Below are 17500 nucleotides of genomic sequence, written 5' to 3' on the forward strand. Positions count from 1 at the left end.
ATCCGTGCAACACTGGTTGATCACGTTGTCAACCACGGACTGACGCTGAGAGAGGCTGGACTGCGAGTACAGCCAAATCTAAGCCGATACACAGTGGCAAGTGTGATAAGAACATTTCGACTGGAAAATAGGTACTGTAAAAATATCATCATATCACAAACATCTGCACGGTTTCAGTAACTGCTTACAGTACTGTATTCTATCCACTATCAGCACTTCTGTTACCTTTTCCTGTAAAATTACTGTACTATTGTATGGATTTGTTTTTATATATAGGACTGAGGGTCAGGAGCGACAAGGGGAAGGCCTCCTATGTTCACAGAACAGCAAGAGAGGGAGATTGTAAACATGGTTTTGGCCAGTGATGGGAATAACGGCGTTACAGATAAACGGCGTTACTAACGGAATTATTTTTTTTAGTAACGAGTAATCAAACGAATTACTGTTTCTCCCGTTACAACGCCGTTAGCGTTACTGAGAAAAAAAAATGCGGCGTTAGTCGCGTTACTATAATTGAGCTCACTGAAGCGCTTTTCATCCGAACAGGCTCTCTGTCAGTCGGATCTGCAACGTGTGTGTGTGTGTGTGTGTGTGTGTGTGTGTGTGTGCGTGTGCGCGCGCATCAGCCATGCGTGTTGGGGGTGGGTGCGGTGGTACACATAACTGATGATGATTGGTGGGTGGGAGACAAGGTTGAAGTTGATAGGTTGAGTTCACACCTATTTTTTTCACGGTCTATGGTTCACAGACACACACACACACACACACACACCTATGACGCACACGCATATGCACATTCAGCGATGGTCCAACGACTTCAAAGGTAGCTTCCGCAAACTGGAAGTATAAACGCTACTTTTCCCTCGTTGAGGTGAAAGGTAAGAATATTTAAGTAACGTGCAACTTATGCCCAAGAAGAAAGAGTCTCTCCACGTCGGTGGCAAGTGATTCTGAAGCGCCTCACATCATCATATGCCACAAAATTAGTGGCTAAAAACCCAGGTGATAACGTGAGCCCCACTACCAAAGGAAAGTATAGTACTGATAATATTTACACAATATTTGTCTCTCACATTGTCCCACAGCAACATTACAATAGTGCACATTAATGTACAATGTTTTATAATAATAATTTATTCTATTTAGTGTCCAATTCATTCATTTAACATATCTAATATTGGGGGCATCCAAGTTATTTGACATATTTGAACATTTGGAAAGAAAAAAAAAAGTAACGCAGTAATTACTTTCCCTGGTAATTAGTTACTTTTATAATGATGTAACTCAGTTACTAACTCAGTTACTATTTGTAAGAAGTAACTAGTAACTATAACTAATTACTTTTTTAAAGTAACGTGCCCAACACTGGTTTTGGCCAACAATGCTATAACACTCAAGCAGCTCCAAGCTAACATTGTCAATAACCATGCCACTTTCAACGATATCCATCAGGTCTCAACATCAACACTGGCACGCATCCTAAAAAAAAAACATATTCAAATGAAGCAAATTTATCGAGTGCCTTTCGAGCGCAATTCCGAAAGGGTGAAGCGACTGCGGCATGATTATGCAGAGGTATGTATTCACTATAGCAGTGTGATCTTGCATACTGTCTCATATTCTTTTACTGTACTGTACTATGTATACTAGATCTACACTGAACTATACAATTTTGCCTGACACTGTTCTTCAGAGCGTTTTACGAATGGATGGAGAGGAGATCCTGCATGAGTTCATTTACGTAGATGAGGCTGGTTTTAACCTGGCGAGAACACGAAGGCGGGGAAGAAACATCATTGGCCAAAGGGCTATAGTCAATGTCCCCGGGCAACGTGAGGGTAAATAACACTCTGTGCAGCCATTACACAGAATGGGGTCCTCCACCGCCATGCCCATATGGGCCCTTACAACACAGCACTCATACTTACATTCTTGGACCAATTGCACAACATAACAGCAGCTCATCAAATTGATCATATGCAATACATTGTTGTCTGGGACAATGTGTCTTTCCACCGCTCTGCTCTGGTTCAGAACTGGTTTCAGCAACATCCACATTTCACTATCCTATATCTTCCACCATATTCTCCTTTCCTCAACCCTATAGAAGAGTTTTTCTCGGCATGGCGGTGGAAGGTATATGATCTCCGTCTCCAGGCTGAGGTACTCCTCATCCAAGCCATGGAGGAGGCCTGTGACCAGATGGAGGTTGCAGCAATGCAAGGATGGATTCGTCATTCAAGACGTTTCTTTCCAAGGTGTCTTGCCAATGACAACATTGCCTGCGATGTTGATGAAATTCTCTGGCCAGATCCAGCTAGGCGAAGAGACGATGTATAGTTTTTTTTGTTCCTTGAACTTACAGTACAATATGTGAAGTGACATTTTGTTACAGTATTCTGGATCTCCATGTCAACATTTTGGGCGTGTTGACAAATAAATTAGTTTCTTCAGTCTGCAACATTGGTCTTGTGTGGTGTTTGGTGACTTTACATTATATTTGTACTTTGTTGATGGTAGCCTACTCTAATCATAGGGAAGTAGAAGTGCTAAAAGTGTTTTAGGTTTATCACAGCAGAGTGTAACTCGTGCAAACAGAGTATGTTAATGTGAAACGTGTGTGTTTCATATGGTAACAAAGTGTGGTTTTGAAACAGAAGTGTATAGTTTTTACAAGAGTGTTTAATTATGCAAAGGATCTGTAGTGTTTTGCTAATTGGGTGTGTGGTTGTGCTAATTGTGTGTAGTGTTTTGCTAATTGGGTGTAGTGTTTTGAAAACGCGGGCCCTGTTTTGAAAATCGTGCTTAAGCAATCCAAAAAAACTGTAATATTACTCATAAATAAAAACAGTTAATATTACTCATAAAATTGTTTTTTTAAATGTTTTTATCCCAAATTTTTCTACTCAATTTTATTTGTAAATGTACCAAATTTAGTTACTCAGATCTACCTAGTTTTTTTACTTCCATTTGCTCAGCTAATACGGTGTATGTAATTGATTTCACTGCTTTAAAATGTACTAAATTTTTTTAGCGTAAAAATGTTTCACCAAAAAAATTGAGTAAACCATAGTAAACGTTTTTAGAGTGCACACACACACACACACTCTCACACACACCTCTCATATACTGTATACTGATGTATATAGTGCATGTCATGTGACGGTGGATTTGAGACGAGCTCTGCTGGAGGGGAATGATGTATGTTGTGATTGACAGGATCAGATGAACACGTTCATCCGGAAGTTTCATTTAAACTCTGAAATTCTCCTTCATCATTCGCTTCAGATCAAAGGCTGTTTAAGTTCAGAGAGAAACTCCAACATCTTCTTCTCCTAATGAGGGAACCTAATGAGCCATTGACAGGAAACGGCCTTCACCTGCGAGGGTAATGGCGTATTACAGCATGTGAATGAGCGGCACGTTTCCCTGCTTCCAGTGGATTGAACACAGTGAACATACACACCCGGTTCTCACACATCATCCACACGGAAGAACTGACGCTTCAATCTGTCATGGAGTCCAGAAACGTGATCTTACATAAGTCATAAACAATAAAAGCATAGCATCAGAAAATGTTGAATGACAGTATCAGGAGGTGATCCTCTTCATCATCTTCATCATGTGCTGTACTCAGCGGTCATTTAGACGAGTCTCTGTATGAAGACACCAGACATGCTCTCTCTGATGGATGAGGTCTTGAGTTAGTGTTGGTCCTGATCACTGCAAATGAATGTGACCATCAGCCCAAATCATATCCTCTCAAACCAGCTCATTACACAACAACATATTTCAATGAAAGCGAGACCACAATTCAGAAAGCCTGTCTTTAAAAGAACAGAGGCCTGGTTTCCCAGACAGGGTTAGACTAGACCAGGGTTAGGCCTTTGTTCAATTAGGACATTTAAATAACATTTAAAAACCCGCCTTAGAAAAAAACATTACTGTGTGCATCTTGAGACAAAACAATGACACACACTATATATGATACACCTTCACATGCTCATGAGCTTTAATGCAATCCCACTCTTAATCCGTAGGGTTTAATATGGAGTTGGCCACCCTTTGCAGCTCTAACAGCTTCAGCTCTTCTGGGAAGCACTGCATGAAAAGTGGGATTTTCGTCAGTATGTGGCACTGTAGATTGCCGTGGAACTTCAGGTTTACGACTGTGCACGGCAATTTGCAGGCAACACCGAAAACTGCCGTAAATTGTCTGAAATTGCCGTGGGCCTTGCTTGGCAGTTGTCCCCCCATGACCCCCCCTCCCCTTAATTCTAGGGGAGGCTTTATCATGTAAATGAACATGCTGTGAGCTACACAAATGCAAATCAGAGTAGCAGCAGGGGGAGTTTTATCTAGGTTCTGAATTTTTTTAAAGGGTAACTAAACCCTAAACCAACTTTTTTTAGTTAATGATCTGTAATACTGGGGCTTTATTAATGCTGTTCATTGATTCGAGTAAATGTTTTGACATTTGAGTATAAAGTGTTTTAATTCTATAAAATATGGTGTAAAACCGCCAAAGTGCTGCCCTCTTAAGGTTGAACGGTGGCTACTGCAGTTGAGTTTTCCTATTGGACGTTGTGGTACATCGTGACGTAGGATGGTACCTCCAACGGCTCACTATCCGCGCCCCTGGCACGAGCTCACCACGCCCTCAGAAATGTTTCCCCCAATCACACGATGAGAACGGCTTTACTCCAGTATGAACTGTCATGTTACATGAAGTAAACATTATGAATGAAACTCACTTGACACTTGCTTTAACATCGTATTGAAGAAAATACGGTTAAATAATGCAGTTGTCAGTACACGTCAGGCTTTTCTTGCGATATTATTGCCGCCCGTCATGTGTACAGATAATTTTCATACATGAGACGCGCTTTCAAACCCTGACACGCAAGTGGTTGCCGCGGATGCAGATAGATTACGTCAGTTCTCTTGCGCGGCTGCTTCACTAGCATCGTCGGCATCGGGAGTTAACGCAGTTTGCGCAGCGGCTCGCATTGATAAGGCTCCGGGTTTGTGTCTGTTACAGACAATCCACCCTCCTCCACTTCAGGTGAAGGTAGGAGAAATGACCGCTCTGTTGCAAAGCTGGCGTCACTCCAGTCATTCTCCATCTCTGCGACTCGCGAGTCAGACAGCTGTCAGTCAATCCGTCACTGCGGGTCTCAGGTGCACGCCCTCCGCTCAGCCCCGCCCTCGGTTCATCCCCTCTGTGTCCGCCGGGCTCTGCCCACTTTTCCAGCATTTTTTGAAAATTGCCAGTGGGTGGAGTTAAGCTCTGAGCAGGGGTTTAGTTACCCTTTAACTAAAACAAGTTTAAAGTTTAAGTTAAAATGTTAACTTAAATTTAAGTTAAATGTACTCGTTTTAGTTCACATTACTAAATTTTTAGGGCAACCAGTTTGCTCCAATTTTTTAAGTAGATTCAACTTGTCTGGGCTCACAGTGTAGATTAATTACTCTGTATGTCATTAGCAATAACCAATGTTATGTAAAAAAAAATACAGGACAGCAGTTCATGTCTTCAACCTTTAGAGAGGTTATGTGATGCAACAAGACAATGAACCAAAGCACACAAATAAATCAAGTAAAGCATACAGTTTACATACCAAAATTAATTTTTCCACCCTGCACTGTGAATGATTTTTTAAATGGCTATTAATCATAAATGTGAAAAGTACAAGTTTGTTTGTTTATAGTTAAGTCAGATTGTGTTTTTCTGTAATTGTCATTTAAATTGAGCTCACACCACATTTTATGAATTATCAATGCAGATTTTCAAGAGGTGGTTTCCTGGACAGGGTTTAAATTATGCCAAGAGTAGGCCTAATCTAGTAAATCGCGAGTTACATTTTTTTTGCCTGGAACAAAGATTAAGCACAGATTACTAACACCTGGACTATGAGTCCTGAACTAAAATAAACTGGATTCATTTACAGTTTTATCTAATTGCTTACACACAATTTCTGAATATACGGCTCCATTTCTTGTAACTCTACACACAACATGCAAAACATCAGACATCGCTTGCAAAAGCAACACTTTGTGCAAAACTATTTTAACTCTTCCAAAAATGTTGTTTTTGCATATATCTAACTAAACACAAATATGCACAACTGAGGAATTTACAGTTGAACTGAAATCAACTGAACTGAATCAACACTGAAGTCACTTGAGCTGAATATTGACACTATATTGGCTTGTTAGAGCCGGTTTACAGCAGAATTTGTTTTGAACTTGTTACTGAAGCTGCTATGAAACAATATATTTAGTTGTATGCATATTCTTTATTTCTCAAACCTTAGTTTTGATTTCTAAGTGATCAATTTATGTATAAGTGTTTTCACACATGATCATTGGCTGTATGGGTCCTCAGTAAATGAATGTGGCATTTAAATGGCAAAAGTTATTCTTGTCTCTATAACTTATGGCTTCCCAAAGACACGTTTATGGGTAAATAAAATATTAATAATATAAATAAAATGTATATCAAAACATATTTTATTTAAGTCATTTTACATATACATATAAGTCATTTTATTATAGCACTCATCAGATGTTCCTGGAAACAAAACAGAGACAGAACAGTATAAACAAACTATACAACAAACTAAACACCAAATTACAAAAACATTATTATGTGAAAGTGAATAAAGTTGTGTGTGTGTGTGTGTGTGTGTGTGTGTGTGTGTGTGTGTGTTTTCAGTTATAAATATGTGCTGTGTAAATTAGCCTATATATACTTTTAGAAATTATATATAGCCTAACTTTAAAAAACAAACAATAACCCATATAGATAAATTATAATAATTGTATAATATTAAGCACTTACTTAATATACATTGTAACATTAGGCTACTTTACTCTAGCACAGTAGTCAGTTAAGCAATTAATTAATATCTTATATTAATATGTATGTAGCCTAGGCTACATCTAAAGGTAAGTCTGCTTTAAAAAATATATATATTACACTTCGACATGTACAGAATGTGCGCGTTAAGAAACACGTTCAAATGTGTCTTCTTAACATGTTAAAACTGTGCGTCGACTGTGCGTGTATGCCTGTTACACGACCAGAATGTGCGTGTCTACACATACAGAAGAAACACGTAAAAAATTGCTGCGTTGACGCGGAAAACAGTGCGTGTTGAAACCATAGACCGTAAAAAACAGTCAGAAGTCACGCGTTTCGTATAAAGAGATTTGGCCCCGGGCGCGTTCCATAGTAGAGCCCTTGTCCAATGACGTGCGAGGTCGAGGTGATGGCCATGACGCGTAGAAGACGAGCTTTAAACTTTTTTTTTTTTAACATTTCCTATGTTTTTTGCTGCTTTCCTTTTTCGCGATCAACTATGACAGGACACCGTCTTCAACTCTGCATGGACGCGACCAACTTTTTGGACTCATTTTCAGGAGGCTGTCTTCGTCTTCACAACTCTGAGGCAAACTGCAGGCGCTATGAACCAGAGCATGGGTAATGTAACGTTACGTTTTAAAGAATATGCTTTTATTCAGCTGTATAAGGAAATGGATGCGTTAATAGATCCAAGCTTAAAACTGCACATTTTGTTTACACAGAAAAAATCCTCGCCTCATTACGAAGCCGTGAGCTCTTATCTGCTTGGAGCGATTTCCGCGAGTCCAGATTTAACCGCTGATCACGACGAAATTGTGTGTAAGTATAACTTCTAATGTGTTTCTCATTCCTTGTTTAATTTTACCGGGACTGTTTTTATTAATACCAGTCTCATGTAATTCTTTTCCAGCTGCCTGTAAGACGTATTATGAATCGACACGCCGCAGCTTCAGATACAAACAACCTGAACTTACATCGCAGGCGGAAACTGCGAAGTTTAGCTCGGAGTCGATCAAGAAGAAAAAGGGTAAGATTTATTATATTAGATCCGTTTTTTGTCAATGTGAGTATTTTTCAGGTTGCTTATTGTCTTTATGGATTGTATTACAGTTGCTGGAAGCGAGAGTGTGGACATGTGGAAGTCCGCGACCATTGAACTCATATCTAACGAGGAAGACGGCTTTGTTGACGGGGTGTCTGGATGGATTGTGCGGCCACCGCCCTCTCGCAGCCTGGAGCTCGCCAAACTTTACATTACATTACGAGACATTACTGCTGCACTGTACATAGTTGTGTGTTTAACAATAAAGCTCTTTCTTTGAATAAACAGCTGTGTTTTATAAATGAAGCCCTTTCTTTGAATGAACAGCTGTATGCTTATAAATGAAGCTCTTTCTTTGAATAAATGGCATGGTCCGTATAATTTTCCCATATATTCCTTGATGGTATGAATACTTCATAGCACAATAACATTAATATAAAACAAATTATTACAACATAAATTATATATTTATTATTATTATTGGGGTTTACATTTATAATGAGCCAGGGGGACCAATAATGATTGGATTGCAGTGATCTGCCAACCAATCACGAGGGATTTTTCTTTTTTAAATGTAGTGGCTTCAGCCAATAGTGAGTGAGTAAATTCAAGTCTGGCCGTTGACTCTCTGGTTTCGCTGCTATTCATATGCTAATTAGAGGCGTCGCACCTCCGCGGGCTCTCTCAGCGGGGGGGCTCTCCACCTACGTCATGGTTCGTTTACGACAATTTGTGGCACAGACGAACGCGACGTTCGCTGCCTCTAAATTGTCGAAAACTGCCGAAAATTAGGGAGATTTCCGGGAGTATACAGGCGTTTACGGGGTCGAAAATCCCACTTTTCATGCAGTGAAGGCTTTCCTCAAGGAAATCTTCTAGAAGCGCATTTGTGAGGTCAGGCACTGATGTTGGACAAGAAGGCCTGGCTCTCAGTCTCCGCTCTAATTCATCCCAAAGGTGTTCTATCGGGTTGAGGTCAGGACTCTGTGCAGGCCAGTCCAGTTCCTCCACACCAAACTCGCTCATCCATGTCTTTATGGAGCGACGCTTTGTGCACTGGAGCAGTCATGCTGGGACAGGAAGGGGCCGTCCCCAAACTGGTCCCACAAAGTTGGGAGCATGAAATTGTCCAAAATGTCTTGCATTTACGAGTTCCTTTCACAACAGCCAAACCCAGATTCGTCCATGGGATTGTCAGACAGAGAAGCGTGATTGGTCACTCAGAGAACACGTCTCCACTGCTCTAGAGTCCAGTGGCGGCGCGCTTTACCCCACTGCATCTCACGCTTTGCATTGCACTTGGTGCTGTAAGGCTTGGATGAGCTGCTCGGCCATGGAAACCCATTCCATGAAGCTCTACACACTGTTCTTGAGCTCATCTGAAGGCCACATAAGTTTGGAGGTCTGGAGCTCTTGACTCTGCAGAAAGTTGGCCACTTCTGTGACCCTCAGCATGCGCTGACCCCGCTCTTTGTGGCTGAGTTGCTGTTGTTCCCAATGGCTTCCACTTTGTTATAATCCCACTAACAGTTGAGCGTGGAATATTTAGTAGTGAGGAAATGTCCCGAATGGACTTATTGCTCAGGTGTCCACCGATCACGGCCCCACGCTTGAGTTCTCTGAGCTCCTGAGAGCGGCCCATTCTCTCACTAATGTGTGTAGAAGCGTCTGCAGGCCTAGAGCTTGAGTTACACCTGTGGCCATGAAGGGCTGAACACCTGAACTCAGGGATGTGGAGGATCTGCCCAATACTTCTGGCAATATAGTGTATATTAAGATATGCTTTCAGGTAAAACAGCTCAAACATGCATTTTAGTCTGGGACTAGCTTAAGTATTCTGTGTTGTAACGGCCTACAGTAAAAGTTCTCAATCCTGCCTCTTTAGATTTACCTTCAATCCTTCAGATTTCAAACCTGAATCAGCTGCGTTTTCCCGATATGGCCCTCCGGCAGAGTTTAGCTCCAGCCTTTATCTACCTCTCCTGCTGTAATGTTCTAGTGATCCTGGAGAGCTTGATTAGCTGGTTTGATCAGGGTTGGACCTGAACCGCTGTTCTGTAGAGTGCACTGCATCGGCTCATTTCATAGTGTTGTCTGAATTCAAAGCGACCCGGTTCATTCACTGTATTGTTCTCTCCTCTAATCAATGAATGCTATTGATGACATGACTAATGCTTTCTGGCCAGACGGGGACGCTGTGAGTAGATCTGCTCACGCCTGCTGAGTGCACTGCAGATACACATGCAGATCAGCTTCAGGTAATCATTTGACATGAGATCATTCACACACACACACGTACCTCAACACGCATGAATAATGTCCCACGTCCTGTAACTCGGCCGGCCTGAACCAGATGGAGTCTTCCTCTTTACTCATCCGGCTCCCGTCGAAGGAAATGGGCTCCTCGAAGTCTCCGTGGCCGGTGCTTTTGTACCACATCAGACTGAGTCCGGCGCTCTGAGCGTGTGTGTAGTTGGCACGGATGTATCCATAAAATAAAGCACATTTAATCCTCACAGGCTCCCCAAGCAGAACTTTGTATTTCAGGTAGTCCACAGACCAATCCGTGCAGCCGTCCACTGCGGAGAGAGAAAACACGGCGTTAGTGAAACTGGACAGGCGCTCGGCGTTAGCACAACATGAAGCTTTCATCTAGAACACAATACAGTCAGATCAGGGCAAGATCAACTCACACACACACACTCAGCAACTCAGCGTCACATCTCTCCCTCACTAGACCTGACACCATGACGACACACACCAGCGTCACGTGTTACTGAACGTGTGTGTGATTTGAAATGAACATGTGCAGGAATGAGTTCAGAGCAAACATCAGTCCCTCCAGAAAAAATTGTGGATCCTTGAATGTAAAAATCCTTGATTATGCGGCACGTTTTCTTAAAAAATGCGATGGAAAATGCGGGATATTTATGCAATTTTATGCGATAAAATCGCGGAAACTTGCAAAAACTGCAGTTTGATGAAAAAGAGAAGAAAAAAAAAGAATTCTACATCACAGAAAGTGCTGGGAATATTTAAGTTCTCATCTTGTTTTATTGAAGACCTTAATAAACACATGGCTCAAATTTACAAATCATTGAGTCAAATTGAGTTGCAAAAATTGAGTCAAGTTCTGTAGCTTTACAAAAGGAATATGCTACAACTTCTGAAAAAAAAACTTCCTGTTTTACAGAGGTAGCTTTACAAAACAGACATTTGAGTGCTTCCAATGCACAAAGTGCAATCTCTTAAAGGGTTAGTTCACCCCAAAATGTAAATTCTGTCATTAATGACCCCGTCAGACCTCCGTTATTCTTCAGACACAAATGAAGATATTTTAGTGTAAATCTGATGCTCTGAAAGGCCTCCATTGGCTCAATGCACTTTACACTCTCAAGACCCTTAAAAGACACTAAAGACGTAGTTACAAAGTCCATCTCACTACAGCGGCTCTACAATAACTTTATGAAGCGACGAGAATAGTTTTTGTGCTAAAACCTTTGTGCAGCTTTTTGATGACGTTCACGTCGAGTAATTACGTCACCTCTGAGCGTTCCCATGGCAACAGGGGGAAATGGCGACTCTTGTGTGAAGTAAACAAACATTTTTCAACTTTCTGCTAATATATATGACTTTTTTGCAATGAAAATGCGGGGATTATGAAATCATGCTAGCCCCGCATATATATAGGCAATTTGAAAAAATGCGGCCCCCGCATAAAAATGCAGACTTTGGCTGATTATGCATTAAATCATGCGATCGCATAATGGCGTTTTTCTGGAGGGATTGAAACATACGGATCAGAAACACAGGTCAGTTTTCAGAAGCCCTGCTCTGTCTACAGCATGTGTGAGATGTTGGAGATAATGTAGGCTCGTCACCCCGTCAGGAAGAATCTGATGTACAGTAATGCACTCTCAACGGAAGTCAATGAGACGTCGACATCATGACATCCTCGGGTCCTGAGCTCGGCTACCATACGCAGCTCAGATAACACACACTTCTACTGAAGAGCTTCTGCTTTCACACACTAAAGCGTTTCACTGAGTCAGCTCTTCTGTGGCGACTGGCACACGTCACATGTGGCCATTCTAGCCCGTCCATGACGTCTCACACATCTGCAGTTTGTACTTTAGAAACAGATTGCGTGCCATTTCTAGCGTTATCAGATTGGACTGGTGGAAACGTCCAGGATCTCTCCTCCTCCTCTCCCATTATCCCAGGCTCTGTCTGAAACAGCTGCTGAGGACAGATGCTGAGAGCTCGACAGGCTCGGCTAATTGTGTCTCCCTCAATGTTTTATTTACTAAAGAAACAGCACAGCAGCTAATTAACACTGAGAGAAGCATGTCGCATTATTTATCCCTCGCATCCTCTCACACACTCGCTCTCTGCCAAATCCCCCAAATAAACCACCGCGACTCGTTTCCCACACGGAGGCAGAACAGCAGGTGAAATCTACATGCTCTCAAACGTGTGTGAAGGACAGGGTTCGGCTGGACGTGTGTCATGGCGGGATCAGGGGAACGGAGGAATCCCTGCTGGCTCTGGCTGGGATCTTGCGGAGGGACAGGATGCCGGCGGTGCGGCTGCTGTCAGGTGACATTTACAAACACTGACAGCAAAAAAACACTTATTAAAGTGTTACGTGTCTCTGTTGCTATGGTGACGAGAGGGGTCTGGTTGCCGTGGCAGTCTGTATGGGGGTGGGGGGGGGGGGTAACTAATTAAGGCTCATTGCAGCAGTATAAAAAAATCCATGATGCTTCTGCAGTGTGAAAGTAAATATGGTTAAAATATGATCATAAAACAATTATCCTACTGTACAGTGTGTGTTTGTGTGAGAGTGTTTGTGTGTGTGAGAGTACGTGTGTGTGTGTGAGAGTGAGTGAGTGAGAGTGAGTGTACGTGTGTGTGAGAAAGTGTGTGTGTGTGTGTTTGAGGTCTGTGTGTGTGAGAGTGTATGTGTGTGTGTGTGTGTGTGTGTGTGTGTGTGTGTGAGTGTGTGAGAGAGTATGTGGGTATGTTTTTGTGAAATATCAGGACACAAATATGTATAATGACATGGGTATTACAAAAAGAGGGTGAAATATGAGGACGTTCCCCATGTCCTCACTTTTCAAAATGCTTATAAATCACAGAATTGTTTTTTTTTCTTCACAGAAAGTAAACTGTGCAGTTTCCTGTGATGGGTAGGTTTAGGGGTAGGGGCAGTGTGTGTGTGTGTGTGTGTGTGTGTGTGTGTGTGTGTGTGTGTGGACTGGTAATCCCTATGTTATGGGGACAAAATGTCCCCACAAAGATGGCAATATCCGAAATCCTCATCCTTGTGGGGAAATTTTTAGGTCCCCATGAGGAAAACATCTTATAAATTAGACTAAGTGATGTTTTTTGAAAATGTAAAAATGCAGAATGTCTCCTGTGATGGGTAGGTTTAGGGGCAGTGTGTGTGTGTGTGTGTGTGTGTGTGTGTGTGTGTGTGTGTGTGTGTGTGTGTGTGTGTGTGTGTGTGTGTGTGTGTGTGTGTGTGTGTGTGTGTGATGGGTAGGTTTAGGGGCAGGGGCAGGGGCAGTGTAGGGGGATATGAAATACGGTTTGCACGGTATAAAAACCATTATGCCTATGGAAAGTCCCCACATCTCACAAAACCCCCCTGTGTGTGTGTGTGTCATTACACATGAAATGAGAGTTCTTGTAACAACCTCAGTCAATTATGACATTCAGCCATTATATTTCTCTCTTTTTGCAAAGTGTGTGAGTCTAAAGCTAATTTTCAGAAGGAAATGTGAGTCACATGACTGAGTGTTTCTGAAGGATCTAATGAACCATAAGTCCTGGGTTTCAGGACCGGAGGCAGGATTCACAACAATCGACTGAAGAATCTCAATGAAGTTCTAGAGATAAATTCTACAGCCGACGCGACAGAAGCGACTCGAAGCATTATAACCAGCGCTGCTGTCTACACTGAGGCCGCTCCACTTCCAGCGCTGCTTCTAATATGAAGGACAATGGCCGCTTGTCCCATCCAGTGTGTAAGAAGTTTGTAAGTGATTTCTTCAACAAAAAAATTCTTAGGAATAATGTAGTGTAATACAACAAATTCAAACCAATGTATCTATTCAGAACAGCGAGTGCCTCACAATCTTTTTGGGTTTTTTTTACTACAGGGCATGAGAAGTGTTCGTTTAATGAATTAACTTGCTGAAAATCATTAGACTAACCTGACCTGGAAGAAAAGACAAAACCAAAAACTTCAGTTGGCAAGAGTTGCAAGAAAAGAAAGCAGATCACACTTGAAACAAGCCGAGGAACTCATTAAACATCTTTCCTTCGGGGATTTAAGACTGCATGGAGGTTATCCTAACTTTAAGGAGTTATGTGTGCTGATTTTTAAGAAAGAAAATGAATACTTACATTTTATATTAAGAAAAAAACAAAAGAACATTCATAAGAAGTACTTCTGGGAATACAAAATATTCTTCACTTAAGAATGTTTCATGAATCCGGTCTCTGATGTTGATCCAGAAAGATCAGGACTAAAGCAAGAACCAGCTCATGACAGGCCAGAGAACGTCTCAGTGCCAACCCGTCAAACAAGATGGCGACTGTGGGTATTATACAGTGTGTCGCTTCAGAAAGTAATGACGTTTGTCTGGCAGATCACAGTCACTTCAGGCATGAATGTTGTAAAAACATCCTGTGGGAAACCAACAGCTTTTTCATTTAAGATCTGGGATGTTGAAAATGTCAGCAGTTTAATTGAGGAGATAAAGCTGAGAGAGAGCGAGAGAGAGAGAGAGAGAGAGCGAGAGAGAGAGAGAGAGAGAGGAATACAAACATCGTCTCTCACTGGGAAACAGATTCAATTAAGGAGTTTCTGTGGGAATATTGTCAACATACTTACAGGAGACAGTTATTATTTTGTGCTCATCATTCTTCTCATTGCTCATTATGGGATGTTGGGCTGTTTTGGGCCGTTATCATTCATTTCACAAACGTGTTTTAGCAGCAGTGAGTTTCATGCAATCTCGCTGGCAGTGCACGCACACGCAGCTAAGCTTGATTACACCCAATTAACTTCCCTCCCGAAACGTGTGCTCGAGGCACGCCGCTCCGCTGATACACAGACGGATGGACGGATGGATGGATAAGTGTGTGTTTTCAGAATAGGGGACTCACTCAAGTGTGTACGTAAGAGTGTGTGTGGCCTATTCAAACAAAATGCAAGAAGAAAATGTGAGAGGTATGGCTTTTTAAAGGTCTGTTTACAGCAGAACAACATGAATTCAGACTGAATAATTCAGCGCTGTACAGTAGGATGTGTTGATCGAGACAGACAAACACATGTTGAATTACCGGCATACTACATTAACCGACTGACCGAAGCGCACCATAATCTAGCTTTCATCACTAACCATCAACTGCAGGACTTTTGCTGTGACCTGGATTTGTTGGTATTGTATTAAGGAGTTGTTTATTGAGGCACGTTCCCTTTCAAAAGCTACTCTTGATGCTGCAGACTCATACGCATTGGGAAAACATCTTTGTCTGACCGGTTGTGAAGCATGTGTGGCAAACACGCCAAGAACTTGTAAATAACCTCTGACGATCACACCATTGGACTGCACACTCGTGAGAGGATGTAAATAGACAGTTTCTTTGTCTTCAGAGACCGCATTGTGTGTGTTTCCTCTCGATCTGTCCACTTTGTTAGGAGTTAGAGCTCCAGTTGTCAGTGTGCAGAATGTCACAAACAATCAGGAGATGCTGCCTCCGTGTTCACAGCCCGTTCCTGTTTACGATATGCATGAGTTCTGCATGTGTTTGGGGGAAGAGCTTGCTGCCCTGGCGTTCGAGCATGGCGAGTGCGAGCACTGGGAGTTGTTCTCTATTTAAGTGCTTCACACTCATCTCGCCTATTTTTAAGGGAAAGCCCCCACACTAAGACTGTGGGGCTCGCGAGTCGATCTGGCTGAGGAGCGGGATGCCCTTGCCCTTGGCCCGCTTCTGAAAGCGCCGGGACACACTCCACTTCATCCCGATGTATCTCTTGGACTTTGAAAGCTGCATCTCTTGTTTCTTGCAAGTTGAGAGCGCCACCTAGTGCTCACAGTTAGAGGATAGATTTCTGTCCGCTGGCCAAGGGGAGGGGCCTGAGCGACGGCCCCTCTTCGAAGACCTCCATGACTGTTTATTATGTTCATGGGGGAAACCATATACATTGCGCATCTTTGTGTCCTCAAGGTCGATTTATTTGACCATGGTTATACGATGATGCCTCAGGTTGAAGAGACGCTCATAGTATCTCTCCCCTGGGAGTACATCGTCATTAAAAAAAAGCCTATGCTCCCCACCAAGCTATGCAACATCCACGCTGGTGGGAAAGGGTTTCAGTCAGTGGGTCAGGCTGGTGCTGCTCTGAACAACATGGCGGTGTTACAGGCGTACCAGGCTAACCTGCTCTGAGAACTTGTGAGATCATAGATGAGGAGGCCTTCTTAGAACCCCGTTGGGCTACAGATCTGTCTCTCCGGGTGACTAAGCAGATGGCTCGTGCAATCAGCCGTTCCATGTCGGCTTTGGTCAGAGGCATCTGTGTCTGAACCTCACCGGCATCAAAGACAGGGACAGTATTCCTGCTTGATGCTCCCTTTTCGCCGTCTGGACTGTTTGGCAACTCCGTGAATACAGTCGTCAGCAGGTTCCGGGAGGCGAAGAGGCATGAGGAGGCCTTTGTAAAATGTCTTCCCTGCCGTACTCAAGGGGAGCAGCTGTTGGCCACCCATCCTCAACCCGGTCTGTGGAGCTAGGCGGCAGAGGCTTCCCGTTAAAGCGAAGGTCCCTTCGTGGGACTCAGCCATAGCCCTTGAGGCGCTAGTCGAGACCCCTTTTGAGCCACTAGAGTCAGCACCTGTCAAGCTTCTCTAAAAGATGTTTTTTCTTATGGCTCTTACTTCGCTAAAGAGAATTAGAGATTTGCAGGTTCTGTTGATTTCGCCATACTGCTTAGACTTAGACGCCTGGACTGGCCAAAGCTATTTTCCACCCTCACCCTGACTAACCATTTCCATGGTTCCGTTCTCAATCGTGCACTTGGTCATTCTTGAAGCCTTCAGTGGCGTAAGTCAGAGATACTTTTCTTTTGTTATGGGGGCCACAACCGGGGGTCGGCCGCCACCAAGCAAACAATGTGACATTGGGTGAGGGATGCCATTGCCCGAGCCTATGAGCCACACGGCTTCGCCTTTAGCAGTTAGGGCCCATTCCACCAGGGGCGTTACAGGGGCGTCCCCTCGCAGCAAGTAGGTGATGTGGCAGTCTGGTCCTCTCCACACACATTTATCAGATTTTATAGTTAGGATGTTCTGCCACTCCAGGCTCACATGTCCTTGAATTGACATCCAGACACTTCCCAGTGCAGCGGCGTAATACGCAGAATCGGAGTAGAAAAGGGAACGTCTCGGGTTACTTGACTGTAACCCTGTTCCCTGAAAAAGTGGGAACGAGACGTCTCTTCAGACAAAGTGATATCCTGAAGGTGCACCTGTTTCATGTCTATTTATATCCTCTCACGAGAGTGTTTTCCAGTG

General features: G+C 42.9%; 1 protein-coding gene across 1 annotated transcript in view; it reads right to left on the reverse strand.

The window, feature by feature from the left end:
* Positions 1–17500, reverse strand: part of il1rapl1b (interleukin 1 receptor accessory protein-like 1b) — a gene marked incomplete at both ends in the record, with an annotated part of 240250 nt that overhangs the window by 113740 nt on the left and 109010 nt on the right. The window contains one exon of the mRNA XM_079843729.1: positions 10210–10489. Within this exon, the coding sequence (XP_079699855.1) occupies positions 10210–10489 (280 nt within the window). The remainder of the gene's footprint in view (positions 1–10209; positions 10490–17500) is intronic.

The sequence above is a fragment of the Gobio gobio genome (genome assembly GCF_949357685.1).
Source record: "Gobio gobio genome assembly, chromosome: 19".
Lineage (NCBI taxonomy): Eukaryota > Metazoa > Chordata > Actinopteri > Cypriniformes > Gobionidae > Gobio > Gobio gobio.